The sequence below is a fragment of the Drosophila albomicans genome, chromosome 2R, assembly GCF_009650485.2.
Source record: "Drosophila albomicans strain 15112-1751.03 chromosome 2R, ASM965048v2, whole genome shotgun sequence".
NCBI classification, from domain to species: Eukaryota; Metazoa; Arthropoda; class Insecta; order Diptera; family Drosophilidae; genus Drosophila; species Drosophila albomicans.
Genome location: NC_047631.2, coordinates 35,108,951 through 35,136,782, shown reverse-complemented (window position 1 = coordinate 35,136,782; position 27,832 = coordinate 35,108,951). Strand labels below are relative to the sequence as shown.

Here is a 27,832-nt window from a genome sequence, read left to right as displayed (position 1 = left end):
TTTTCGCCGCATCGGCATCGGCAGCACAGCGACTGCGAGCTGCCAGCTGCCAGTTGCCAGTAGGCAACATAGTGAAGCAGTTCAAGACAGATTTTCGTGTGCAGTTAACCGACTCAGCAATCAAGCCCACATACCGAATATTGCGATGCGATACTCAATAAGTGATAGCCAGTGATAGGAAATTGAGACAAACGCCAGAAAAAAAGTGTTAACTGAGCAACCGTGATTGTGAGCTGTGAAAGAACCAAATGCAAAAGTAAACTTAGCTGAAGTACATAGCATGTGGCTGGCTTACCCTCGGGTATGTTGCATATTTATTGCATTTATTTTATTTTATTCGGCAACTCACGCAAAAGCGGCAAGCGTGTAGCAACAAATGTAACGCCTTGGTCGAGTACGTTGCTTTAAGTTTTATTTGTAACCTAGTTTCAGTAACTCGTGTCATTCTAAGTGCGTATGTGTGGGTATGTGTGTCTGTGTATTTGTATGCAGGTGCATGTGCATGTGTTGGCTCCTTGATTTTGAATGACTTGGCGCGCATTTCTTACACTTTTCTCGAGCTCCTTTCGCTCATGCAATGCATTTTATGGAATTTTTCGTGAACGTAGTCGCACTCGTATTATTCATTCTACAGCAGCATTGAAGAAAAGCAGCTCCACTGAAAAGTGCAATAGCAGCCAGCCAGCCAGGCATCCAAGCAGCAGCGAATGAATACAACCATTAAGCTAACGTCAGCAAACCGGTGGGTGGTAAAGTTTTGCCCCTTATGTGCCGGCATCTACGGGTATAGTATGTATGCAGTCATTTTTAATGAAATTGGAAACGCCTGAAAGAATGTGTCCAGTTCAAATTTAAGCTTTCTCACCTCACTCACGGAAAACATAGCAACGATCGCATAACGAGTAGGAAATATTCTAAAATAAATGTAGGCTAAAAAATATAAGACGCTAAGACTGTTATGGTAGATTGCAGGCTTTTTAAGTGGATATTCATACCTAAGAGCAAAATACTCAATCGGAGAATGTCTACCCCAAACAGTGAAGCTAACTTTTTACGGATGTACATTCTTTTTTGCATTTTAAGATCAAAAAAATGATACAATAAAACTTTCAAAAGCTTTGTGCTAACGAATTCAATTGCCTTAAGTTTTCTTTTAAGAACAAATGGTAGCAGATTTTGTAAATGACAAGAATTAAGATAACAAATTCACATAACAACGTAAAGACTAACGGCCAAATAAAAAGAAAAACGGCGTCAAGAAAATGCTGCAAAACTTTTGTACCGGCAAATAAAACAAAAGCCCGTCAAAGCCCGAGCGACAAAAATTGTTACAGCACGCAAATAGAAAAGTCATGCAAAGAGGCAACGACAACAACAACAACAACAACCGAATTCATAACAAGACTGGTGTGGAGTGAAATACTTAAGCCAAGTCGCAACGATGTCAAAGTCAGGAAGCCGTGTGGCTCTACCGGAAATGTAAGGCGCCCACTTGGATTGAGGGAGTTTGGGGATTGATGTTGCACGCCTAAGAAAAAGTCTAATAAATTAAGCAATTTACATGAATTGTCATTTGTTGTGCGCTCCAAGACAACTCATTTGTATATGGCAATAAGAAGGCGCGGCATACGGAAAACCTACAAATTCCTTGCTTTCTTCTCGACGATATTCATTAACAGCACACCGAAAGGTGAGACCTTTCAGTTTGGTTAATTTCTGCAAATTTCATTACTTCCCCTGATAATGAGGATACTGGTTATTCGAATTTTAATACTATATGGTACTCATTTGGCACAGAGATGCGCTTATCTGTGAATATTTGCAAGTTTTTTGCCTTCTGTTTTTGTTGCTGATTTGTGGAACAATGAAATTTATGTGCATATTTTGTCTATTTGACCTTAAGTTGTGTTCTGCATATAAATACGTTTTCATTTTTATATACATATGGTATGTACATGCAAAGGAATGGGAGTGAGTTAGTGCTTCGGGCAAGTGTTGTTGATGCTGACGATGCTGCTGTACTAAAAGTTTAAGCACTCACAGATAAGCAACAGTTAAAAGTTTGTTGCTGTCAAACTTAGAACTGATTTTTTGTTGTTGGCCAACAGTCAACACGTGGCGCTCAAAGCTAATCAAACTATTGATTGTTTGGGTGATTGCGGGACAGGATTTCACTTTGACTCAGATCCTTTTTTATTGCCACCGCAGCAACGACAGGTGAAAGTTAAAAGCATCTTTCAAGTTGTTGTCCAAGCTTGACTCTTACTTTGCCAAACTAATACAAAAGTTTCCTGTTTTTCATTGGATGTTTGAGGAAATTGATTTTCGATGCGATCCGTTATTTTTTTATGCTCTGCTTGATGTTTTAGGATTATTGCCTATGCCTCTTGAGTAAATGAGCTAAGCAAAGTGTACGAATTTTGTATTTTCCTTAACTTTGTTTCGCTGGGAGCATACCATCTTGTTGCTAGGTGTTAACCTCTTTGACATGTGCAAAATCAAAAGCTCTTATTGATTTTATATGTATAAGCAGGAAGCATGTGAGCTAAATAGACAAAGAGAAAATATGAAAGTCAACTTTGTATACGCTGGGAATTGTGGTGCAAGGTATAAGTTCTTTGTACATGAAATACTTTTCACTTATCAAAGCACAAAAATTAATTGTCAGTATCAGCAACTTGGTGGAATCGTATGCAAGCAATTATTCCCTTGGCTCCGGCAGTATTTGGTTCTTAAGGCTGATGCAAGTTTGCACGAAAATATAATTCTTAGCGGAGTTAAACACCATGAAGAAATTTTTCTGTCAGTTATGTGGTGCATACATTTACTTTGTCGGCTTACTTGCCTGTCCCAGATGTCCTTCTTTTCATAAAAAATTCATGCGAAATTTGAGTATTATATAATTATTTTTACTAAACGCACAACATTTTTGTCACTTGCCGGCGGAAAAATGTCATTTTCTCACACATTTAAACCATTGCATAAATTTTAACTCAAAATGAATACCAACTTGCTAAAACCCCCAGACGCCTCACATCATAATACAACACATTCACTTACAAATACACATACACATACACATACACATACATATATGCAAATTTTCTGGCAGACTGGTGCTAAAGGCCAAGGCATGCAATTGCATGAGCAAGCACCAGGTCCAGGACCATGGCATAATGTCGGTGCCCCTTTGACATACATGCCTTAGATGCTTAACTCACACTTGCATATTTGCTTACATATACATACATATACGTCGCACCAGACTCAATGAAATTCGCCTCAATATCAAAGTTGAAACAGTAACATACAAAAAATGTTTTGAAAAATATCGCGTGAATGAAAAATGTGTAAAAAAAAATGCTAAAACATTTTACGATAAGCACTTAGGAAATATTATGCGAGTAATATGCACATTTTAAATTAAAATATGTATTCAACAAGTATGTATGATCCAAATAAAACTTCTCAACTCGTAGATACCTTATTTGCATCTCGAAATCTTGAAGTCATATCCATTCTGTAGTAATTACTCACACCATCTTCACTGATTTACTCAACTAAAAATAAAATTGGATTACATATTTATAACTACTCTCCTCGGGCATGTTTTTTTTCGAAATAGTATTTATTAAAAGTTCGAGCAAATTCAGCACCTTGACAATTTATAAATAAATTAGGTAATCATGTCTAAGAAATTGGCATGTGGTTTTTCACGAAACTTAAACGATAATGGAAAAACGTTTCAATCGTGTAACATAGCTTACAGCGATTGCTTACGAAAAAACCGATTTAAGTTTTAAACGTTTGACACTTTACAATCGCAAAATGTCGGCACAAAGTTTCACACGCGATACAACAAAAACAAGAGCAGCACTTTCATTGCCATGTTAACCCAAGTCATAAAGCCAAGGATAAAATGCAAAGTGCCGAACTTTTAATTTAAATTTGGGAAACTCTGCACTAAGAGCGGGAGCACCAAGAACCCAACACAACCAAAAAAAAAAAAATGAAATCCACCGAGAAAAATTGAGAATATACTTCAGAATATATTTATCTTGCTTCTGGATATAGTACTATAGTATATAGAATAGTGTAGATTTGCATCAAGAATCACAGTTTGCAAAATGAAATGTAAAGTCACATGAAATCTCTAAGTGATCTATTATACTAAGCTTTTCAAATCCACATTCTAGTTCCAAAACCCGTATCCTTAGTTTGCATGTTAACCTGCCCATCCGAAACATTGAAAATCCAAAAGAGACACAATGAATGACTAGATGTTGGTGACGAAAAATGTAAGTGACATGCGACACGAAACCAACATTGAGAGTGGGAGTTTTGTAACTAATGAAAGTCCACATCTACGCAGGGTGCGTTACATGTCAATGCACGATTACAAAAACAGAATGCCAATAGCAATAAACTAGAAACAACAAGTAAGAAAGCTACAGTCGAGTGTACTCGACTGTGAGATACCCGCTACCCATTTTGAATAAAAGAAACATATTTTGCGGTATTTTCTCAAAATATACCAAATATACTGCAAAAATACTAAAAAAATACCAAATGGTATATTTGGTTTATCGACATAGTACCGCATTCAAAATATACCATAGACGGCACAATATACCAGATTGTCAGCCAAAGCAACTAAGACCCCTAGTAAGTAGGCGTTTTTGCCCATACAAAAGTATTTTTTTAATAACTTCGAACAATTTTTATCTGATCGCAACCAAATTTTCAGGAATCATAACTACTATAGTAAATATTGTATATACCAAAAATTCGCAACTCTAGCTTTAAAATTACGCTTGTTATTCGATTTTTTTGATTTGCGGGGGCGGAAGTGGGCGTGGCAAAAATTTGAAACAAACTTGATCTGCGTGCAAACATAACAAAAATGCTGTCAAAAAAAATTATAGCTCTACCTCTTATAGTCTCTGAGATCCAGTGTTTCATACGGACGGACGGACAGACGGACAGACGGACAGACACACAGACGGACAGACTGACAGACGGACAGACGGACAGACGGACATGGCTATATCGTCTCGGCTGTTAACGCTGATCAAGAATATATATACTTTATAGGGTCGGAGATGCCTCCTTCTACCTGTTACATACATTTCCTGCCGGCACAAAGTTATAATACCCTTCTACCCTATGGGTAGCGGGTATAAAAACTGCTGCAAGACAAACTCAAGAGACATGCAGGAACTTTGTGACAAAAGAGGCGCCTAATGAAGCAAAGACTGGTCGTGAACGCACTGCAGTACCATCGGATATAAATAAGTAGATAAACTAAGCTATCACACTAGCCCTTTATGCAACAATATACACAAAGGAGTCGTTAAGTATTTGTTTTCTCTGAATTATTGCAAAAATTGGGAAGCAGAAGTAACAAATCATTCAACTTGCTTTAGGTTTCGTGAGACTTAACAAAATTAAGCCACCTATGGAAAATAAGTATCACGACAAAGTTTAGTTATAAGTGGTTATAAACAATACCATTCTAAACAAATAAATACAAATATTTTTACATTATAATCGCGAAAATCTTTGTTGTGTATGCAATCAAATGCTCGCATCTAAAATCAGACCAAATCAAATTATTTATCATAAAATAATAAGAAAAACATCGTAAAAAACAGTGACGAATATGAAATAAATTCAGCAGTAGCCATTCGTATTTGATGGGAATACTCGAGCCATATCAATGTGGCAATGAAAGTTTCAGAACTGATTGAGTCAATGATGACGGCATTAAAAGTCGTAAATGGATCTTTTTGTTTCGAATATACGCATATTATTGTGAGAGTGTGCGCCAATTATAAGCGTTAGACTCTGTATTTGCCATTCTAACAACGGAAACAAGCAAGGAGATTTATTTTTTGATATTTCCGTTTTAATGTGACAACAACAACATTAGCATGAGCAACATCATCAGAACAGAGAAAACTGTGAAACTTTTTCGATAAAAATGTAAATTTATTGGGTATGTGTAACAAATATGCTGCACATATGTACATATACATTTGTATGTATGTACACACATATGATATATAAATTTGCTCATATATATGAGAAGTATGTATGTATATACATATGTGATGTGTAAACGTATAACAATAACATTGATGTCTCTAGTGGGATATATGAGAGTGGGCAAATCGTAGGTGGATTCTATTGCTGTATTTGTGATTCTGGGCAAATACATGGACGCCGACTGATCTCTGCTGTGCTCATCACGCACGACTAGCCTCATCATATTTTTATTATTTTTTATTGACTCATTTTGATGTTCGGGATAACAATTCATTCATTTCAATTGTATTATTGTTACTTAGTTAACATCTTATGCAGAGTAACTTTTTAGGGTTCGATTTTATTTGATTTGTATACTGAAACTTTTTATACAAAAACTTTTAAATATGGGGACTCAATATGATTATATTTACATATGTATGTGTTTGCGTAATGATGTACATATTTATTATTATATTAAAAGCACTTAATCAGCGGCATTATTATACTTATTGTATGTATTTATTTATCAATTAATTATTGCTTCAATCATACAAACAAAGAATTATATGCCCAGAAAGTTCGACCAATAAATGATACATACATTTTTCATACAACAAACTTTACTTTGTCATATTTAATGCATATGAACATATTTATAAGTGTACAAACTGTTTGTACGATAAAGAATGTATGTAAATTTCTCGGTCAATTATATTTCACAGCTATACAATTTGGGGCAGTCGCATTAACTGCGAAGCACACAAAATGAGTAATGCCAACAATCAGCGATAACCACAGTGAAGCAAACAACAACAAAAAAAAAGATATTTTTAAATGAAACAGCTATATACATAAGTTCATGTAGACAAAAGAGTTAACAAAGTCTTAAATATTAACATTATGTAAAGGTTCCAAGCGCTATTCAACATTCTTGACGAATGCAAAAGGGAAATTAAATAAATTTGATAAGAAAAAGTTGAAAAATAGGAAACCTAAATTACCATTTACTTCTTATTGTTATATTTTTGTTCAATTTTATTAACAAGCAAAAGAAGAAGAAAACATGAGGTTCCTTGAATAAGTGTAAAACATATTTTTAAATCAAAGAAAAGAAAGAAGCGCTACCGCTATTAAGCAACATTCGAGCAGTATAGCTGGGGTAAATCCAAAAAAGGATCCAATAAGCCACCATAAAAATTTATTGACACAAAGGATTGAAAATAACAACAGGCAGGAAAAACACATGACGTTCTATGCATGCCAAATCACAAACTCTATATGCTTCTCCAATAATAAGCTCAATAGCCAACACAACCGTATTTACTGTTGTTTATGTCCCTAGATCTGGGCAGCATCCCATCCCCATACCCTTTCCTTTGCTTTCCTCCATCCTTTCGCACAAATAAAATCCCACAAACGTATATGTTTTTCGTTCTTCGCTTAATTTTCGGCCCTGTTCGCCTTTCACTTCTCGATAGCCTTTGATTTGCTGTTGTTAAAAAACATTTATGCGATATAATCAAAAGCAATGCGACACACATCTTTGGTGCCGTTACTATAGCAGCAAGTTCACACAGTTCACAGAATAAGGTTATACCATTTTATTATTGCCAAGGATTAGGTTATAATTGTGTATCATGTTTCGTTATTTTATTCATTCCATTTCAAATTTCATAGGCAGAGTCCATATTGCAGACTTCACTGTTTCGCTTATGCTGCAATAAGCGTAGTTCAATGATATGATATGACAAATCTCCAAATATATGTTTATTGAAGTGTTAAAGTACGCGCAGACTCATCGAATCGATTAAATTCTATATCAATGACTATTTAGAAAAATTTGATTAGTAAAATTCACATTTTAAGATACATATACCATTGGCATGCGCTAACGCTAAACAAATACACATGGACTTAACAATACCAGAAATGTATCAACATGCCAGTTAGTTGCAGAAATTGATTTGAAGAATGTGAGCATATTTGTTAGCGGATCATTAGACACGGAAATTGAGTCGACAAAAGTCTAAACGGCAAACCGGAAGGTGACATACACAAACGCACACAATCCGGCACACATACTCATGTTCAATCGGATAGCCCGAAATGAATCGGAAACTTTTGTAGGGACCTGGCCTATGTTAAAGATGGCTGCGTTCTTGCTTGCTGTCGTTTTTGTCGCAGCTATAGCCTTAGAACAAAAAATATAAGCGTATATTAAATATATGTATTTGCATTTGTTATATTTACCATAAATAGTGAAGCGTAGATATTATCAATTCAATCATTAACGCAATTTATACTTCGAAGAATTGTTTGAAAGTAAACTCATTAGTAGATAATTAGTGTTAACAAGAGCAAACCTGCCAATTTTATAAGTAATGAGATATGTTACTACCCTGGCACTCAGACCAAAGGAAAGATTTCTGATTATTTCGCAAAATTTCACAGCAGGTGAACAGAAAACAGAAAACTTGAGTACCATGCCAACCATTGTAAACTTTACAAGGGTTTGGGTATTCTAAGTTTGCTTAACAAACTTTCTATTTTCCTGTTTTACGTTTTCTCGCTCTATCTCCTGCCAATTTGCATTAAATATTTATTATTACTAATTAAGAATATACGACTTCTGCTAATTTAACTTAAAACTTTTAGGATGCATCTCCAGAATTCGAACATAGTAAAGTCTATACCCAAGGTGAAAGAGTTGTAACTAAATTATTATACTCATCAACCAAGAAGTCCAAACGTATATGCATACGTACGTTAATTAAATTGGATTGACTTTCTAGCATTGTTGGTGACGACTTGTGTATGGGAAAAAGCATAGGTTCAATTTTGGGACGCGACAAGCGCAATTAACATATTTTATCAATCTTTTTTCATTACCCAGCTATCGCCTATCGCACGCTCGCACTTACACAATTTAAATAACTCAAGTGGCAAACGGCAAGCGGCAAGCGGCAAGCGGCACAGGGCAAGGACACTCGACACAGACGCTGACATACGAGATTCAGCAGGCAGGCAATGTCGAGTCAGCGCCATTCACATAAACACATTAACACTTTGCTCGCGGCGCAGGTGCAGAGAGCGCGGGGTCAAAGTTGGCCAGGCCACATTAAGCCCAGTGAGTTTTTTGCCCGGGTCACTTGGGCCACAAGGTCGTCCCGCATTACGCACTCACTTGCCCAAGTGAGACATGAAGCGGATAAGCAGGACTCGAATTCACCGGATACGCGCGGCAAATACGGCACATAAATTACACTTTAATTTTGCAACATTTTTGGCCACGGCTTATAAATCAACGGCATGTGCTGGAAAGAAGTTGAAAAAAAAAAACAGAAAAACATAACAAAAATGAGTGAGTGCCGCCGTGGAACGACAGCTGCTGGCAGGCACGCTGGCTGACTGTTGGGTCTCGTCGCCTACCAGACTCAGCGCCATGGGCAATATTGAAATTTCAATTTAATTACATGCATTGAGTGGAGCAAGGGCTCTTGTGCCCGCCATACTCGGAAGTCGCTAACAAAATGAACAAAATGTGGCTAAAGCTTAATTTGTTGAGATAATTGTGCGCAAATTTCATTTTTATTAAATGGGCACCCGCTTTTGGGTGTTTTGCTTTTTTCGCACTTATTATCAAAATTGGATTTCAAGTGCGGCTTGGCCGCGGTCTGGCTCAACTTTGACCTTAACTATACTAACTCACTTCGGCTCACTGCGTAATTGGATATTGGGTAAGGTTTGGATACAATAAGACTGAAAGCCGAGCAAAACCAATTAGCTATGCAGCCTCAGCTAATGGAAACAAAACTTTTTCCGTTTATGTTCGAATTTGACTTATTTTAAGTGCTAATATACTCCATTATCGCAGATAGTTGCAATATAGTTAATACGACCCGATATTTAGCTATATACGATTATATATGGGAGGACGTTAGGTCAGTTTATGATTTTCGCAAAAACAACCCAATTTTTGAAGTATTAAAAGGAAGGTCTCGCCTGAAGGGAGAGATGCGCAAAACAACAATACATTCCATTCTATCGAACTCAGTGTAACGCATTTAATTAATTCTTAGCAGAGAAAATGTCGAAGCAGGCGGAGGCAGCGATTCGGAATAAAAAATAAAATATTTGATGAATAAAATCCATTCATACAAAAGGCGACCAAACTCAACCGCAAGTGTGGCACTTAGGCATGCGAATGGGAATGGGAATGTGGATATGGATGTGGTGGCTGTGGCTCGTTTGGAAAACCACATGCTGCTAGCAGCAGGACGGACAATATCAATTTTAAAGCGAATTTAATAAAAATGCATTTATGCGCATTTAGTGGCATTTAAGTTGAGTAAATGCGGACCCTTTATCAAGCGAAATGCTGCAGCCAGTGCAAATGCGCTGCACATTTAAATCCACGTCGCCTGGTTGGGTTTCCGAAGCAGCGTCTAGGGGAAACTCATGGCTGCTACAGACAGGCACGTGAAGTAATTAAGCTGATGTGAAAACATTTGATGTGGTGCGAACACTGACAAGAGTCGGCTATAAAATTGATTGTCGAACTGAAAGCTTAACCCAATGCATAATTTTGGATGCGCTCTAGTGCAACAGATTTATGGCAAACGTACTAAGCTAGTCTGTGGAGTTTTCATCTTAATGGATCTGACCTGAGAATTTGAAGGGAAACGGGATCCTGTGATGCCTTTGCTCTCTCGCTCACCTGGCAACTGATGTGACTAGTCGTAAATGCGAGACTTTGAAACACTTTGAAATAAATATTTCAATTTGTTGACGCTGCTACCCTAGCCATTTGGTGTGAAAAACTTGCAGCTATTTTTAGGTGTCGCCTTCTCGACTTCTCGCTGGTTGACACCTCGACTTTATTGCCATGTGACAAGAACATCTTCGTGCCAATTGCATGGCAAACTAAATGTGTCAAGTGAACGGTGACTGATGTGGCAACTAACAAATAAACTCCAGTATCGGCGTGGCTAACCCATGACTGTGTTAAAATGACTGACTCCATGTGAATGCATTGCGAAACAGTAGAAATTTGAGAAGGCTGTGGTTGGCTAAAAATTATTTGCATGGCCTAAGAGAAGACATTTACAAGGAGTAGAATAAATGGCTATGAAAGTGGTAGTAGGATCACTTAAAATGGCGTTGGCTTTGTATCAGCAATTGTTGGGGGACCAACCACCCTGCAATTGCTTGCTACTACGTTACAGCCGCTAAGAAGAGACTGTCAATGTCTCCATGACAAAGCTTGGCAATAATTTGTTTATGGTTGCGTTCGTGGTGATTCCTTGCCTCGCTAAAATACATTGCACACGCAAAGCTAATCTTCTTTTAATTAAAAGCATCGAGCGATGCTTTAATCAGCTTTTTCTTGCCCCTGCTTGAGTCTGACACAACACAGCTTGGCCCAATTAAATGCGATCCGTGTCGTCTGCCGGCTTCGACTTGGAATGCTTATACTTCTATGATAAGCATAAACTCCGTTTATTTCCATACAAACAACGAACTCTTCTAAAATATATCTTGAACGAATGCTGTTCTGTTTTATGCGGCTTTCGAATTCAATTATAATATTTGACAACAAAAATAATAAACATAAAACAGCACATCTTTCCCCTATATTAAGCCATTGTATTATTTTTATATGTTTATCCACTAAAAAAAAATTGTAAATAATTTTCTATTCATTAAAATACAGGCATATACATATGTATATACATATATGTATATACGTGTAATTCCCCAACAAGAGCTTTAAAATTAAAAATTACTATAAATTAATTGAAATCAATCAATACACAAAAGTTTTCCCACTATTAAAAATTATAGTTCACGTGAAAGTGTCAAATATGTCCATACAAGAAATAAGTAAAGACTCCTACAATTCGAAAAAATCTATTAGTTGTTCCATTTTTAACAAAAAAGATTTATGAAAAATTGAACTGACGAAGTTATCTAACATAATAATTTGTTCTTCTAAAAACGAATTACATAGTAGGGAGCAACAGACACTCTGACGAAGACTGTCGACGTTAGCAAAGGTAGAAATAAATCAAAAGAAATGGAAACAAAGACAAAAATTACAAATACAATGTTTTAATAAAAACAAGTATGCTAATGCGGAGCGCGGTCGACAATGAAATACTCTATATCTCTCGTCATATCCACTCGGATGTTGATGCAGATACAATATGTATAATATACAGATTTGATATTGTAGGAGAATATTATTCTTCTTTAAATTGCCCTTGAGTTAAACTACCCTTCAACTTTTGAAGTACAGGATATAAATACACAGTACAAAATGAAGTGGGATGGGCAAACAGTAAAAATAATATTTGTGGGGTAGGCGACCAATCATAATGTTGTTGCAAACACATGTTTACAGCTGCTTGAATGCGACCGCAAAGCAACAGCAGGCAATAACTACAGCAACAGCAACATCACCAGCAACAGCAACAGCTGCTGGCATCTGACAATAGCTCTGTCGAGATTCGCCTTTTTCTGTTGTTTGTGTGTATATTTTAATCAATAAACAAACGTAAATGTACGAAAAACAAATTAATAAAATGCAACAAGACAAAAGTGGAGAACGGAGTTTGGTATCCAAACAATGACAAAATATGATAAATGAAACTGCATTGGCCTGCCAATGACAATGGGACAACAATGACAACAAACAGGGAGAGAGCCAAATGCTCGTACTAAATTTAGAACGCACTACTCTCCCCATAAGCATTGTCTAGTAATTGTGGCAATTTGCTATCACAAAGGGCATAACAAATGTTGAGCGGAGGAAATGATGTGTGAATGAATGTGTGCACCCGATCTGCCATCCTTAAGCCCCGTCTGCTTTCATTCTTACCGGAAGTAAATTTTGGTTTTAGTGCACGATGCGATATGCAATATCCATCCAATGCACTACAGAGGTTTTCAGCTTTATCTGTCAATAGAGCGCTAGCCTATTACGGTGCCTCATCCAAATTTATGCCGCTTCATCTGCCAGAGTACCTAATCTAATTGCAATTCAAATAATGCCTAAACATTTCGTCTTTCAGTTATCATATAGTACTACTCTCTATAGAAATCAATAATGACGAATAACAACGATAACTAATTGAGAGTTGTTGTAGCAAGGCTTAAAGGATTTGAAAATGTTTCCTGAAATGCAGCGCATAATTGAACAGCCACGGGATGCCATAAATAATGTTACTAGCAGACCCCTAAATCTATTGACAGAAATAATTAGGGAATTTTGCTGGCGGGCTCAAGCTAAAAGCGATTGGCGTGCAAATTGCCAATTAGTATGATATCCGTATGCAATATACATACATATGTACATATGCAAACTCATATGTTAGGTGGATAATTATTCACATGTATGTATATTTGTAGAGCCCAAGCCAAGTAACCGCTGAGAGGTCAACGAAATTGCTTATCAGAAAAGCCCATAGAAATATAAATCAAGTGAAGCAAGGTGGAACATGATGAGTTCTCAAATTGCCCGTACCATTGGATTGCAGGTGCATTTTCCTGCTCATAAATTATTTATTTACAACTTTGTTATTTTAACAGCATGCAATAAACTCAATATTCATTCATAAATAAGCACACATTTTCTGGCCTTGTTGTTTTGTCAACAACTAAATTAAACATAGCTTTTTCTCTCTTTTTGCAGGCTGGCTCATTAGTGAATGTGTGTGTGTGTGTTTGTGTTTTAAGACATGTGTGACTAGAAGTTGGAGCAATTAGGAGCAGCACTAAAAGCGCGTTCAAATGCGACAAACATTTTCGCGGAAATGTGGCACAGCGGAAAACCTAACGAGCAGGAGCAAGTCAAAGTAAACGACACCACAACTTTGCTAGCAACATAAGACCAATCACTTGGCAACATGTTGCTAAGCAATCGCACCAGCAACATTTCAAAATTATTGCTGAGCTATGACAACATTCTCACATTAACTTCGGCCGCGTTTAGTCGTGTTCGTATGTCTGTCGGTTACGTATCTGTATCTGTGGGATGCGCGTCGCGTTCGTCTGTTGCGGCAACGAGAATAGAATGACTTACTGAATTCCTATAACCAAACGATTAGCCAAAGATATATTAAGTTAAATGTAAACAAAACGAAATGCAACAGTTTGTGAATATGCCATCGAAAAATAATCAAAAATAATAACATGTTTAAGAAGTTTTACACATAACATCATATTAGTCTTGGACTTAAGAAAACATTGCCTGAATTATATTATGAGCTTAATGTGGAAATTAACAATTGAGTAAATTAGTAGAAATACATAGTAAATATGCTCTATATAAAATCATCGAATAATTAATTAAACATTTTTGGTGACTAGTGAAATAACGTGTGCATACTCGTGAAATCTGGCTAGCAACGTGCCAAATTAATATACTTGCTCACTAGCGACCCGCTGCAAATCCGCACAGCTCAATTAATTTCAAACTTAATTAATGTCAGGGAGTAAGTGCTGGGTAGCACGCGAGACGAACGCTTGCAAAGTGTCCAAAAAGAGCGACCCGCTGACAATGTGGCAGACACTATCAACGCCATCCGCATCGCTCACTCTTCTTTCTACCGTAATAACGCATATGTCAAGCTGTAAGGGAGAGCGTGAGCTCAGGCGTCGCATCTGGTCAAAACATCGTCCACACATTAGTATCAACAACGCGGAAATGCAAAGGCGTAGTGAGAGTCTCGACAACACTTCCAAAATGTTGTCATCAAAATCAGCAGACAGTACCACGAGAATAACATCAACGACAATGCCAGCGACAGTAGGAATAAACATCACGCGTAGGTGTTCGTGTCACAGTTTAAGGCCCAACAACAGCAATACCACCAGTAAAATCAGCATCCTGCACTGTGTACTGCTGTTGTGCATTTTATGCGGTAAGTACAACAAACATCCAATGTGCTTGGCATTATCACATGAATGACTTTTAACAAAATGCGCTTAAATGGCTCTGACTAGTGGACCACACAGAAGTCACAGACAGACCCAAGTGAAATACTATACTATAAAAGTGGCAAAAAAAAAAAACAAAACAAAACAAAAAAGTAAAACAACATTAAATCTGCGGTTGCTGGCAAAAAATCGCAGCACAAATCAAGATGAATTTCTGTGCATTTTTGTGTATCTTTCGCAAAAAAGTTATATCTGCACATAGCCCATACACACAGCACATACATATGTAGCTGTGTCGTATACACAGACAGGACGATACAGGCGAGCCTCGCCCCAAACGAATGAAAAGAGAGTTCTCAGTACTGTCGGCCCCACATGCCACTGTCTACATGTGGTTTTCATGCCATGTCTAAAACGCTAAAATAAATACCTTCAGAAATGCTCGTCTAACTCATACCCTTTACTGTGATATAGTCTATTTTATATTTGTCATATTTAATGCTTCAAATAACTATCACTGTGTACTTTAAATGTTTTTGTTATTGAATTCGAACTTGCGTTAAATAATATTTCCATATTAATTTCAATAATTACCAGCAATGTGCTAATTATACCTTATTCCATTCGAGCTAAGGGATATATGAAAATGGATAAGCGTGCAAGGCAAAGCAGTTAAAGGTAGTGCCAAAAAGAAGAAGAATAAAGGGTAGGAACATTCGAGAATGAGAAAAGGCAGCAACGGTTATATAAATTGACTTGTATTTTCCTTATTTTAGGGTTCTTTTTTTTTGCGTTAGTGAGTGCAATAGTTCTGCTCGACTTCGAATCTAAAATATGTAAGAATTTTTTTGTGGCGCTCCTGTTACCACTTAAGAATGAAATTAACTCCAGCGCACGAAAGTATGCAACGGAAAGCGAATACACCCAATAAGATGAGTTGTATGTGGTTAGTGGGAGTGGAGGGTAACTGAGTTTACTCAGAGAATAGCTTGATTATTTCGTATTGAAATTGATACTGCAATTTATTATAAAATAAAAGAGTACGAAAAATCGAATTCGTTTAAGGAGCAGCAGACTCAGAGCCAAGAGTAATGACCATTCCGAAAATTAGATTCTCTTAGCGGTAGCTGTTTTGCTTGTCGCCTGCGGCTCTATTAAGTTTAAAGCTAAGTTTTTGATATCGATTTGCAATTCATTCCACGAAAATGGCTGCTCCGCGCTAAAACAAACTGAAATCCATTTAGTTAACTCTCCAATCGCTGCCACCCACTAGCTAATCAGGATAAATAAATATTTATAATTAATTTAAAATATAAACATAAAACGCGGTTGCAATTAATTTTCGCAAGCAGATGGAGAGCCGTCTATGACAAGCCCTTTATTTAAGGATTACGTATGCGCATCGTCGCCTATGTTGAATGTCAGAGTAAACGATGGTCGCTCACATTTTAATAACGCTCTCAACGCAAAGTTGAAGGCATATGAATAAATTAATGTTCGCATGAATAAGCAATCAGCATTAATGACCAACGCCGCAGCAATTGGCTGACAGTAGATATTGCACATAGAACATGGTATACGAGATTCGTTTGTATGTACATAAGTACAAGGGGGAATGCGAAAGTGGTGCAGAGTGAAATTAACATGAAAGGCAAAAGCGCACCTGACGTTTAAGCAAAGAAAACCCAGAAGGTCAAGCGGCCCGTTAAGCGACTAAAGGCGGACTATGGGAAGCTAATGAATTCCGCTACCGCAGCAGGTGTAGTTATCCTGAGAAGCATACTGGTACCATTGTAAAGAATGTGTCTGAGCCGGACTGGGCGTGCTTAATGAACTGCAATCAATGGCGCCAGTCGATAAGCGACGAAAGGCGACTGATTGTGCGTGCAACATGAGGCTGACCGCAAATGTGCACAGATACACGGATAAAATGTTTACACAGGTTCGCATGGGCACACGCACAAGCACATATACACACACACACGCACACACATAGGTACTCCATTCCCAATTTGATTTATTCAGAGTTCTGATGGCCTCGTCCTGCACATTAATTATGTACATTATGTTAAAATTTATTTAAACGCACAAAAAAAAAAAATAATTAAATGTGGAGAGCGAGCGCGTAATTGTGGGCGGGCAAAATGTTCTCAATATTTAATTATAAAAGTTATTTGTGGTTTATTTTGCATTTACCAGCCAATTTGAATGTACACAATCAAAGGATCCCCACAATGTGTTCATCAAAATCTAAATGCGTTCAAAATTGCTATTTCCATCTTCACAAATTAATGGCTATTTCAGTATTCGTGCATGTTTATTCCCAATAGCATATTCTAATTAATCAGTTGAACTTTTTGAAATACATTCATCAATATGGACAGAAGTTATAATCAATAAATGTTTTGTTCCCAACCCATAAAACTGTATATAGATTGACAGTTTCAAAGCATTAATGCCTCAAAATAAACGACATGCTAATATTGGTGCTCTAAACATTTCACCACCTTGAATTTTTGAAAAAAAATTTACTTTGTTTAGTTCAACAAATGCAATTTCATTAGAATTTATGCATTCCTAGAATCATTAAGCTAAACCACTAACTTTTCACAAGATAAATCAGCATAGCAAAACCAATTTGTGTAGATTAAAATAAAGCAAATACCATTTTGCTCACAAATCAACCATCCTCATACAACATACATAAAAAAATGCCAGTGGAATAAGCATTACGCGAGAGTCTGGTGAAATGATAGTTGAAAGTCCAAGTTCTCAAAACGCATACTGTAGGAAACTGTACAAACTTTTTAACATTTCAATTCATAATTCAACACATAATTATATCTCGATAGTGCCCGTCTATCTCTAAATAAGTTTCTCTATCGCTGTTACTCTAACACGCAATAGTCAGTCGCAATGTGTCATAAACTTTTCAAAACTGTAACAGCGCCAATTTGTCCGCATAACTGTTGACCACTCCCCATCCCTTTCAGTCGTCTACCATGATGCGATTTCAAAAGAGATTTGAACTCAAATTCCACTGTTTACAAATTATGCAAACATTTTGCAGGCACAGTTTAGGAGTGTGTAGAGGATATGCAAATATATTATTTGCAATGTTTGCATTATGCTAAATAATTGAACACATTCAGTTCGCTATGGTAGAAGGGGGGCCGTGGGGCTCATAAAAGTTGTTGGTCACTTTTGCAATTTATGCTGTACAAAAATATTGCGTTAATTATCACAGAATGCTGTTCAAATTTATTACAGCCAGTTGCCAAAGTTAGCATAATATGTGCGCATGTATAACTTCGCAATTTAATTCTGCACATCTTATTAATTTTTTGAAACGCGTAATTACATGAAGAATTCATGTGTAAAAATGTGATATTTAACTCGTAATTCGAAATATTTTTGGGTTTTATGCGCTGATATTATTGTGTATGAAATAGAAAGCTGCAACGTAATAAATAAGTGTGGACTGATCCAAGAAATGTGAACGTCTTTTTTATAGAGATTGTAGAGACTCGAGGCCAACCATAACTTAAATTAGTTTGATAGCGACGTCTATTCCCTCCATAGAACTAAAATTCTTTCTTTCTATTACCCAGTCTCTTTTCCTCTGCTTTTCTGACTACTGTTGTCGCTTGACACGAAAAATATTACCCATAAATTATCACAAGTGAGTTCATCGCATGGATTGCATTTAGTCTATTGAGAGCCAACGTATATGTACGAGTGTGTAAAAGTTCATATGGAACTTTGGAGCACTCTATGTAACTACGCTACTATTTCGAAGCACCGCCTCCTCCATCTCTACCACAACCATCTCATGACGCCCACCTTCTCTAGTTCATATTTGTAACTAAATCCCTGAGTTCCACAACGATGGGTGGTAAAAAGTTTATATGCATGTGTTGTAAGTAGTCTGCCTGTTGAGCCCATTGCATGTGGATAACACTGAAGGTATGATATATTGATTTGAGCAGTTAATAAACGTTTTATGATCACAGTTGCAAATATCAATGCTTAGTTACTCGCACATCATTTTGAAATGATAACATATTATTAGAACGTAAAAGAAACTCATTGCAAATGATGCGAATACTTTTGCTATACTCGTATTAGCCAGCAAAAAATATTCCCCGCTCTTATCTGCCAAATTGTCAAATACTCCACTCAAATCTTCAAAAGCCTCCTACTCTCAGTTACAAAACTGTGTGGCAATCGAGCTAAGCCTGGCCTAATTTCCAAAGCCTTGCGTTGCAAAAAGCAAAACATTGTCAGTCAGGAGAATATTGTCCACAAGGATGCGGAACAGCAGTCACACTCACCAACATAGGCACAGTCTAACAGATATTGCGCACAGCCCAGTAAAGCTGCACAGGGGGTGGAGAATCTGACGAAATTGAAGCAGTCACTTAGGCTGGGGAGCACACTGGAGATATTGCGTTGCTATCTCGATTTCAGTTCAGAAACAAAAGAAGGGCGACAAAGGCAAGCATTCGGCCTTTTCGAAACTTAAATACTCTTTTTAATCATTTTGAAGTAATCAATGAAAATTGTAGTAAATTGTAATAGATGTTATACATTTATATAGTGTATAGAATTACAAGCTACAAAATTACAATTTTATATACCATATGTTAATAGCCTACTCTTATATTAGTTATTCTTATACACTGCACAAGAGCGCAAGAAGATGTCTCTGACGCCAAATAAAATTGTATGGTGACAGCAGGCAAAGGGTGGAACAATTGAAAAGGAGATGGAGAGTGAAAGAACAACAGAAAAATAGGCAAAGAGGTTTACAACTTCTCGTAAGATGGCTTAAACGATTTGCGAGTTTATAAAAAGCCAAACACACTTTTGCATAGAATCAGATCCTATATGCAAGAATGGGTGGATGGTCGGTCGTGTGTTCTCGTATGTGCAAAAAATTGTAAGACAAATGGAAAATTGCTTTTTGATGTAGCCAGTCCAATTGCCCATACAGGCATGTCAACTTCATCATTGATTCTTGTTGCAGCTCGTGTTGGTAGCAAGAATAAAATACTATAAAATTTTTTGCATTGTTACTCTTTAAGAACAACGCCCAAATATCTGCAACAAAGTCCCACTCACAGTCACTGAGTAGAGAACACAATCGTGAATCATAGCATGTTTTAATCCCTGCTTTTTATGTGGACCAGTGCCTATGAAAAACGGTGCGATGACGATGTTATGGTTAGTATGGACGATAAGCCACCGTCAGTCGACCGTCAGTACTTGAGCGGACATACGCCGTATCAATATTGTTTTACGCCCCCGTGCCAAAAATGCAAATGTAACCACGTAGTCTGGCAACCACTTCTGCCAGTTGTACAGCCAGGCACAGAAGCAGGAACAGGAGCACGAAGTGTACCAAGTGCAGGAGCTAAAGACATATGCAACGGATAGCCAGCACCTGCTGGCAAATTGTGGGCAACTTCAATGAGACTGCTGCTGCCGACTGACTCTCTGAATTCTGTCCTTTATAGCATACCCATGCACGCTGTATCAATTTGAATAAATCTGATATCACCGCTCTCCACGTTTCATTCCAGATGCCGCACAGGCGACGCTGCGCAATGTCAACCTGCTTGTAGAACCACCGGCGGTTCGGCGTGGCCAGTCAGTGGTGCTACGCTGTGAATATCAGCTCGATGGTGCGCCGCTTTATTCGATTAAGTTCTATCGCGGACAATTGGAGTTTTATCGTTTCACCCCGGGCGAATATCCGCACACAAAGGTTTTTCAATACCCCGGAATTAAAGTGGACGTACGTGATATAATATATATTCAATGTTTGGTACTTTTCGAAAGATCAATGGGTCTCTTATATACTTGCAGGAAAGCAGCTCTAATGCCACCCTGGTCCACATACGCAACGTGAGTTTCGGCCTTTCTGGTAATTTCAGCTGCGAAGTAACTGCCGATGCGCCGCTTTATTCAACTGCTACAGCGTATGCGCAAATGCAAGTTGTGGGTGAGTTAAACATTAAAGCATTCCGTTGTCAATTTTCAAATATTTTTGGATTCTATTATATCTAATATTTTAGAATTTCCCGAAAAACGACCTCAACTATTTACGGAAATCACACGATACGAACCGGGCGATGTACTGCGAGCAAATTGCAGTACCCCACCATCAAGACCCCGGGCTGAGCTCCGTTTTACCATTAACCATATGCCGGTAAGTGTAACTGGGTTATCCTTCATTTCGTAGATAATGTTACTCGTAAAGCAATTGGATTACCGTTTTGTACAAAGACTACAACATTTGACCCTTTTTCAGCTTCAGCCTTAGTACAAAACATTGTCAATTAGGCTGCATAATGTATCCGAATCTGGGTCTGTGCTGACGCCTAGTTAAATTACTTCAGCTTGGCAAATGGGCTCGTAAATCCTTTGTAATTACATCAACCATTTCTTAAGTCTTAAGCTCATTTCAAACACATGTGATATACGAAGGATGGCTGCGTGTAATTTGAACCAACGTGCGCCATGAAATTTGTCATTTATTTATGAATATGATGTTGATGTTACACAAATGAAATACTGGAGGACCCTCACTGTGAGGTTGTACTTAATTAAAATTTGGTCCTTCAGCCTCAAACCTGTACACACGGAATTAAGTCAATAAACGCAGAAAAGGGTCTAGGTTTGATTTGATTGTGCGATTTGCCCCTTGTCATTTATCATTTTGCAAAAAGTGAAAATGAAATAGAAAACGAAAACGAAAAGGAAAAGGAAGCAAACAAGTCACTTGGCCTACAGTCATATGCATACGTACTGTCTGAAAGAGCATCATTAGTCATTTGGCGGTAAATTCATGTTTGCATCATTTTTGGGTCTGGTGCTAATCAGTTGCATAAATCAACTATGAAATGCGAACGTTGCTCAGTCCGAATCAGGGCGTATCCAACGTTTTTAAAACCAAATGGTTTTCATTTCTGTATCCCATTTTGACCACAGGGCAAGCAAACCTTTTTCTTTGTCGCATTGCTGTTATTAATCATAGCCACGACATAAAATAAATTACGTTAAAGTTGTGCACAGAAATTGCCCGTCTCGGACCATGTCTGCCAAATGAATTTACGAGACAACACTTTTCAGTTGACACGCCCACACAAATAGTATAGAGCATTCGACTACCGACTGCCACTGATGGCTGAATGCTGAATGCTGAACGCTGAAGCCTGAAGACTACCAAGGACCGAATGCCAACTTCGAACTGCCGACTATGGAGTCCGTCCTGCTGCCGACTGCCAAGCAAAAGAAAACTTATTAAACGCTTCATAAATTTTTATATTATGTCTACCCACATCATCAGACATAACGTGCAGTGGCACGCGGTGCCTCCTCGATCTTCTATATTCCCCGCTCTTCTTACCATTTGGCCGTCTTATCCAGTCATTTTGTATCTGTCGCTGGCTGTTGTCTACTTTTCGGGGCACACTCACACATGCGCACATATTCACACAAACACACATCAGCACATGCAGGCCGTTGAGCATTTTATCTAGATGCCACTTGCCGCTTCCCGCTTCTCACTTCCTTCTACTTCCAGTCAACCAACTAATGACAAAAACCGAGACAAAAGTGCGGTGCTTGGGTGTGTACGTGTGTATGAGTGCACGGGGAGGAGGCACTGATATTGGGAGTTGGGTTTAACTGTCTGTCCGTCTGTCTCGGCGTTCCATATAAAATTTTATGTGTGTTGTGTTTATGTTGGCGTAGACAGCAGCAACAACACGATTTTCATCCATTCTGCTGGCTGTGGCCATGCAATTTAGTTTCATATGCCTGTAGAGTAAATGCTTTCTTGATATTGAATTATGATCTGAATGTTCGCTCTTTAAATGGGCTAGAAAAGCAAGCCTTAAGCGACTGTGACTGGCTGTGCAAACCAGTCATAAATAAGTAATACCAGCTTCAAATCGTCTTGTGCAGTTTTTTCTCCTGACTTCTAACTAAATAGTTTACTCAACATAGCAAAAGAAGAAAGATACAAAGAAGCAAGCTGTACTACTCATATTATACAAACATACTATATATCTCAACGCACTACTGCATTCGAGACGAGGACTGGTTAGCAAGTAATTTCAAATGAATTTGGGACCATCTTATATAGTTTATTAAAATTCAATTGCGTAAGCACATTTTCATTATACGCACACATAGTATACGAGTATTTGGCAAAGTTGTTATTTAATTTATGCACAGCTCTCCACTTTGCTTGATAAAAGTGAAATGTAATTTATTAAGCAATTTATCACAAGAAAGAAAACTTCTTTAATAGTCTTCGTAGTTTCATTCACATTTGCACTATACAGAAAATAAAACAACGACACATGCTGACCATGGGCAAAGCGATGAGGCAGCAGCCTTAACGACTAACATAATTTGTTGAAAACTTTTTGTCATATTAATGAAGAAGTAACTGAAAATGAAATTTTTTGGTGAATCATGGGAATTAGTTGGGATTAGAGCTGTCGACAGTTGGGGGTTTGGGAGTTAGCTGGCAAACAAGTGTCTGGCCGATCCAATGCCATTAAACATCGATTTTATGATAAATTATTTATTCGGCATTAGTGGGAGACGATTTCGAAACTACTAAAAGTGCCGTAGACAAATAAAGCTGAGCAGCAGCTTTAAGTGGCTGTGATTAATGAATCGCTAGCAGATGTTAAAAGAATGACACTCGTAGGAGAAACAGTAATCGATAACGCACTATATTAAACACCCAAGCGAGCTATTTTTCTTGGAGCATACAATCTCTGAGTATTCTACATTATTTACGAATAAAATACAGTTTAAGCATTAAATAATAGCACTTATATACACATGTTATAGGCAATATGTTCGTAGATTTATCTCGCAAATTATTTGTAACTATGTGTTATAATTTGGGAATTTAGTTTAATAGTTTTCGTTTCACGATAAAAAGAAGGAAAATAGTTAACCTTCCATATACAAACGTAGCATTAACATATATCAACACTGTTTTTGCTTATTCGCATAATGTTGTTAATAGTAGAAAACAATTAGCCTGTGAATTGTTCATGCAAGCAAATACCAAACATTCATAGGCCCAAATTGGCGTAGGAATAATTTTGTGGAAGGCAGCGAACCCGTCTGTAAGGACTTTCGAAGCTGTAAAGGTAAATCACAAGAAATATGAGGGTATTTACACTTTTGGGTCGCTGTTTCAGCCACATGGTTAATTAAAGCGCTTGCGTCTTAAGAGTTTCTCGTAAATTACGTGGTATTAAATTCCCGAAAGACAACAGCAAACATAAAAAGAAAGAGCGAGAAAGGAAAAGAGTGAGAAAACGAGTTAACTAAAATGGCTTTTTATGTCGCTGTGCCTTTGCCAGCATGAAAATAAAAATAAAATTCAAATATAAAGTTAAGCCAAAGAACGTACAAGAAGAAAAATAAAGTGCCTTTTGTGTGTGGGTGTGTGTGTGTATGTATATATGGGTGAGAGAAGGTATGTATGTGTGTGCGTGTGTGTGTGTCTGATGCTAAAAAGGGTTAAAGGCGCGCAACACAAAACAGCAACACGAACAACAATAAAGCGATTTTGCTTTTTAATGTTGTGGGTGTGTGTGTGCGGTGCTTGAGAATTGGCTCCGCCCTAAGCAACTGCGTTATTCGGCTCCTTTTCGGATACCGCTTAGAACAGAAAGATGGTACTGTGTGGTCTCTGTCGCTTCGAATGAATACCGCAATTAGAAGCTCACACGGATGTTACAAATATCTTGGTCACAGGGTATTTGAATGTCGATCACTTGCATGATTTGGCTGCAGACTTTGACCCAATTCAACCCGAGTACCATGACTTCAACCTGCGATTTCCATTTCTTACACCTTTTTAGGGCACTAAACAGAACAAAATACATGTATAAATAAATGCTGCTCAAATGTTTGTAAGTGGAAATGAAATGCGTATTTATTGTATTTAAATTGCCAGCGTTTACTAAGGGGCACTGGTTGTCATTAGAAACAGTGACAGTGTAGCAGTAGCAGTAGCAGGGCATGCAGCAAACGGAAGTGACATCACAATCATTTGCAAAATGACGCCTGCACTTCCTTTGTCGACAACAATGGCTAACACTACGACCATTTGCGAATAAGAGCCTCGTTTCATGCGAAAAGATGCGGCAAACGGAAATTATGTGTCCCAGTAGGCGGAATCGCTAGCAAATGAAGCAGAAAGCAAAGTAAAAGGCTGAAATGAATATGAATATGCATATGAATATGAATATGCATAGAACTTGAGCTTTACCAACGGCTTTACATAGTGCTATGGGCAAGACTTAGGTGCGTTTTGTTAAAAGTCGCTATTCATGTTGCTGTCATGACGGAAATGAAATTTTTAAATGCACACAACGAAAGCAGGCAGGCAGGCAGGGAGGCAGGCGGGCAGGCAGGCAGACAGGCAACTTGGGGGTTGGCGAGCAAACGGACAGCGCGTTGACAGTCTCAGCTCTAGTTGCTCAGTAAGTTAAAGGCAAGCTTAAACAGTTTATACAGCAGCGCAAGAGTAGAAACTAACAACATGCAACAACGAGAACCAAAACCAAAAGCAACAGCATGCAAACAAACAACCTTGAACGGCAGACACTCAAACAATGTGTTGGACAGTTGCAGAGGCGAAAAACCCAACAAGGCATATGAGTGTTTCTCTTGCTGTTGCTTCTGTTGACTCTGCCTCTGCCATGTACTGCACTGGAAACTGTTTTTAAAAGGCAACATAAAATGGCAACAACAAAAATAAAAACAAAATATGACACACCATGTCCGTTCGTTTTCAGTATCCGCTTCCTTACACTGCAAGTTGCCCCCTTCGGCACTGCCTGCGCCTGCTCCAAAGCATTTGCTACCACTGATGTCGCACATGCAAGTAGCCCCCTGTTCTCAAACAGTTAGAAATGGACTTGCCTCCGACCGCTGGTCGCCGTTGCGACAAATGCCACATGGTTGTAATAACCCCCTCACACGACAAATTGGCCATTCATACTTGTATATTCGCTCGGCGTTGGACATACTCACATAACTTTTGGGAGACTTTCCCGCATTCAGCAAATATATATGTATGTATGTATATTTTAGTTTGTCAAGCGGAAGTGAATTCCAAAATCTGTTTCATTTGGTCACACTTACACCAGCCGTAGTAAAAATATGTATTCCGTTTACTACACACATGCAAATAACACATGTATGAGGCAGCAGACTAGTTGGCTATGAATAATTTAAAGCCTACTTTTAGGCATGAAAATATATGCATATGGTGGCCGGCAAGTGACTTGCTTAATACATTATCCTAAAAATAAGTATCATAAGTATTGTGCAATAAATAGAACGGCACAATAAATGTTTCTTAGGTGTTTGCATTTAATTAACAACCGTCAACATATTCTCGACAGGTGAGCACAGAGGAAACACAATACATTCGCACTGTTGACAACCTTATAGCATCCAGGCTGAGTCTCAAACTACAATTGCAGGCGGTGCACTTTGTGGCCACTGCCACCACCACAAACAGCAATGGAAATATCAATGGCAACACTCATGGGCGGGCAGCTAATGTGCACATGACAAATGCATTGGTCAATGGCAAAGGTGGACTCATGCTACGCTGCACGGCTCAAATTGGTGATTTATATCAGGAGTATAAGGAAATCGAATTGGGCTCGCCACAAAAGGATCCGGTGCCCGCCAGAGGTAAGCCACAACCACAGTAAACAACTGAACACACACCTTTCGCATTTGCAAAACGCATTAAATTGCCCATTGCAGTTACACTCTCATCCGACTCTGGATTGCGTAATTTCTTCGAAACCTACATCTATAACTCAGCCGCTGGTAGAACTGATGTTGTTGGCAGTGTTCTCTTGGGCTATCTAATCGTCTTGTTTTGGATTATAAGAATCGGAAGTTAAACACAAAATCGATTACCAACTAGCCACTATTGCATAAAGTACAGCTTGAGCATGAAATGTGTATAGCATAGATAATGGCTTAGACAAGAACCTACTTACATTTTAGCTTAGCTCCCCAAAAACTGCAGATACTCGTATATTCATATAACTTCTATATAACTATATAAATAACGCATTTCATGTTGTATGCATTAAAATAAAATTAAACGATTCTGTAAATATTTGTTCTATTAAATAAGCCATTGCACGTACGTTAGAGTGAAAATACACCCACAAGGAGACTTGGACAGACAGACAGACAGATATGGATAATTGTTAATTAATGGATTATTTAATGATGCATTAAATATCGCATAAATTATTGGTTCCATTGCATTTTACTCCATGAAAAGCATAAAAAGCTGCAATAACACTTTGAATATCAACGTTAGGCATAAGTAATTAATTTAATGAAAACCAATACAAAACAAATACAAATTTAAAAATTGTTAAACTAAGAAAGTGAATTTGAAATAAAACAGCATAAATATCCGAAAAAACATTGTGTACGGCATTAAACATTTGCGTTTGTATATTATACATTTTTTTTTGTTCAAAAAAGGATTTAGAAGCTTTTATTAATAAAAACGGAAGGAATGAATGACACCAACAATTACAACATGGAATTTTATGATCGAATGCACATGTTGAAGTAAGTTTAATTGTGGATCAATTCATTTACATGGTCTATGGAAAAAAGACAGAGATTCTTAAGATTCTGGTTTCAAAATCACAGTATAAGTAAGAAAATCATATTTGACATTTATACAATTATATAGAACAAGAAAATCTATTATATAATTTATTTAATTAAAACTGCAGCGAATTTATTTTATTTCTAGTTTAGGTCC

The 27,832-nt window shown here is 37.7% G+C and overlaps 2 protein-coding genes across 3 annotated transcripts in view; one reads left to right on the top strand and one right to left on the bottom strand.

Annotated features, from left to right (window-relative positions):
- Positions 1 to 27,832, bottom strand: part of LOC117575108 (single-strand selective monofunctional uracil-DNA glycosylase) — a 99,599-nt gene that overhangs the window by 1,357 nt on the left and 70,410 nt on the right. The gene's annotated exons all lie outside the window — the stretch shown is intronic.
- On the top strand, positions 42 to 27,474 carry LOC117575100 (uncharacterized). 2 transcript variants are annotated; one of them, XM_034259201.2, is made up of 7 exons: positions 44 to 301; positions 13,724 to 14,954; positions 20,556 to 20,770; positions 20,842 to 20,977; positions 21,051 to 21,184; positions 26,427 to 26,724; positions 26,800 to 27,474. In XM_034259201.2, exons 2-7 carry the CDS (start codon positions 14,516 to 14,518, stop codon positions 26,940 to 26,942), a joined length of 1,365 nt encoding a protein of 454 aa, XP_034115092.1. In that variant the 5' UTR covers positions 44 to 301; positions 13,724 to 14,515; the 3' UTR covers positions 26,943 to 27,474. The 2 variants fall into 2 exon arrangements, with proteins under 2 accessions (XP_051862696.1, XP_034115092.1); XM_052006736.1 differs by lacking the exons at positions 26,427 to 26,724; positions 26,800 to 27,474 and adding an exon at positions 21,287 to 21,826 and having other exon boundaries at positions 42 to 301.

Bases quoted from the DNA above. Each gene is read 5' to 3' on its own strand.
- LOC117575100 (XM_034259201.2), top strand. From the start codon at position 14,516: ATGTCAGGGAGTAAGTGCTGGGTAGCACGCGAGACGAACGCTTGCAAA. The intron at 14,955-20,555 runs GTAAGTACAACA...GTTTCATTCCAG, and splicing joins GCTGTTGTGCATTTTATGCG to ATGCCGCACAGGCGACGCTG. The intron at 26,725-26,799 runs GTAAGCCACAAC...TGCCCATTGCAG, and splicing joins GGATCCGGTGCCCGCCAGAG to TTACACTCTCATCCGACTCT.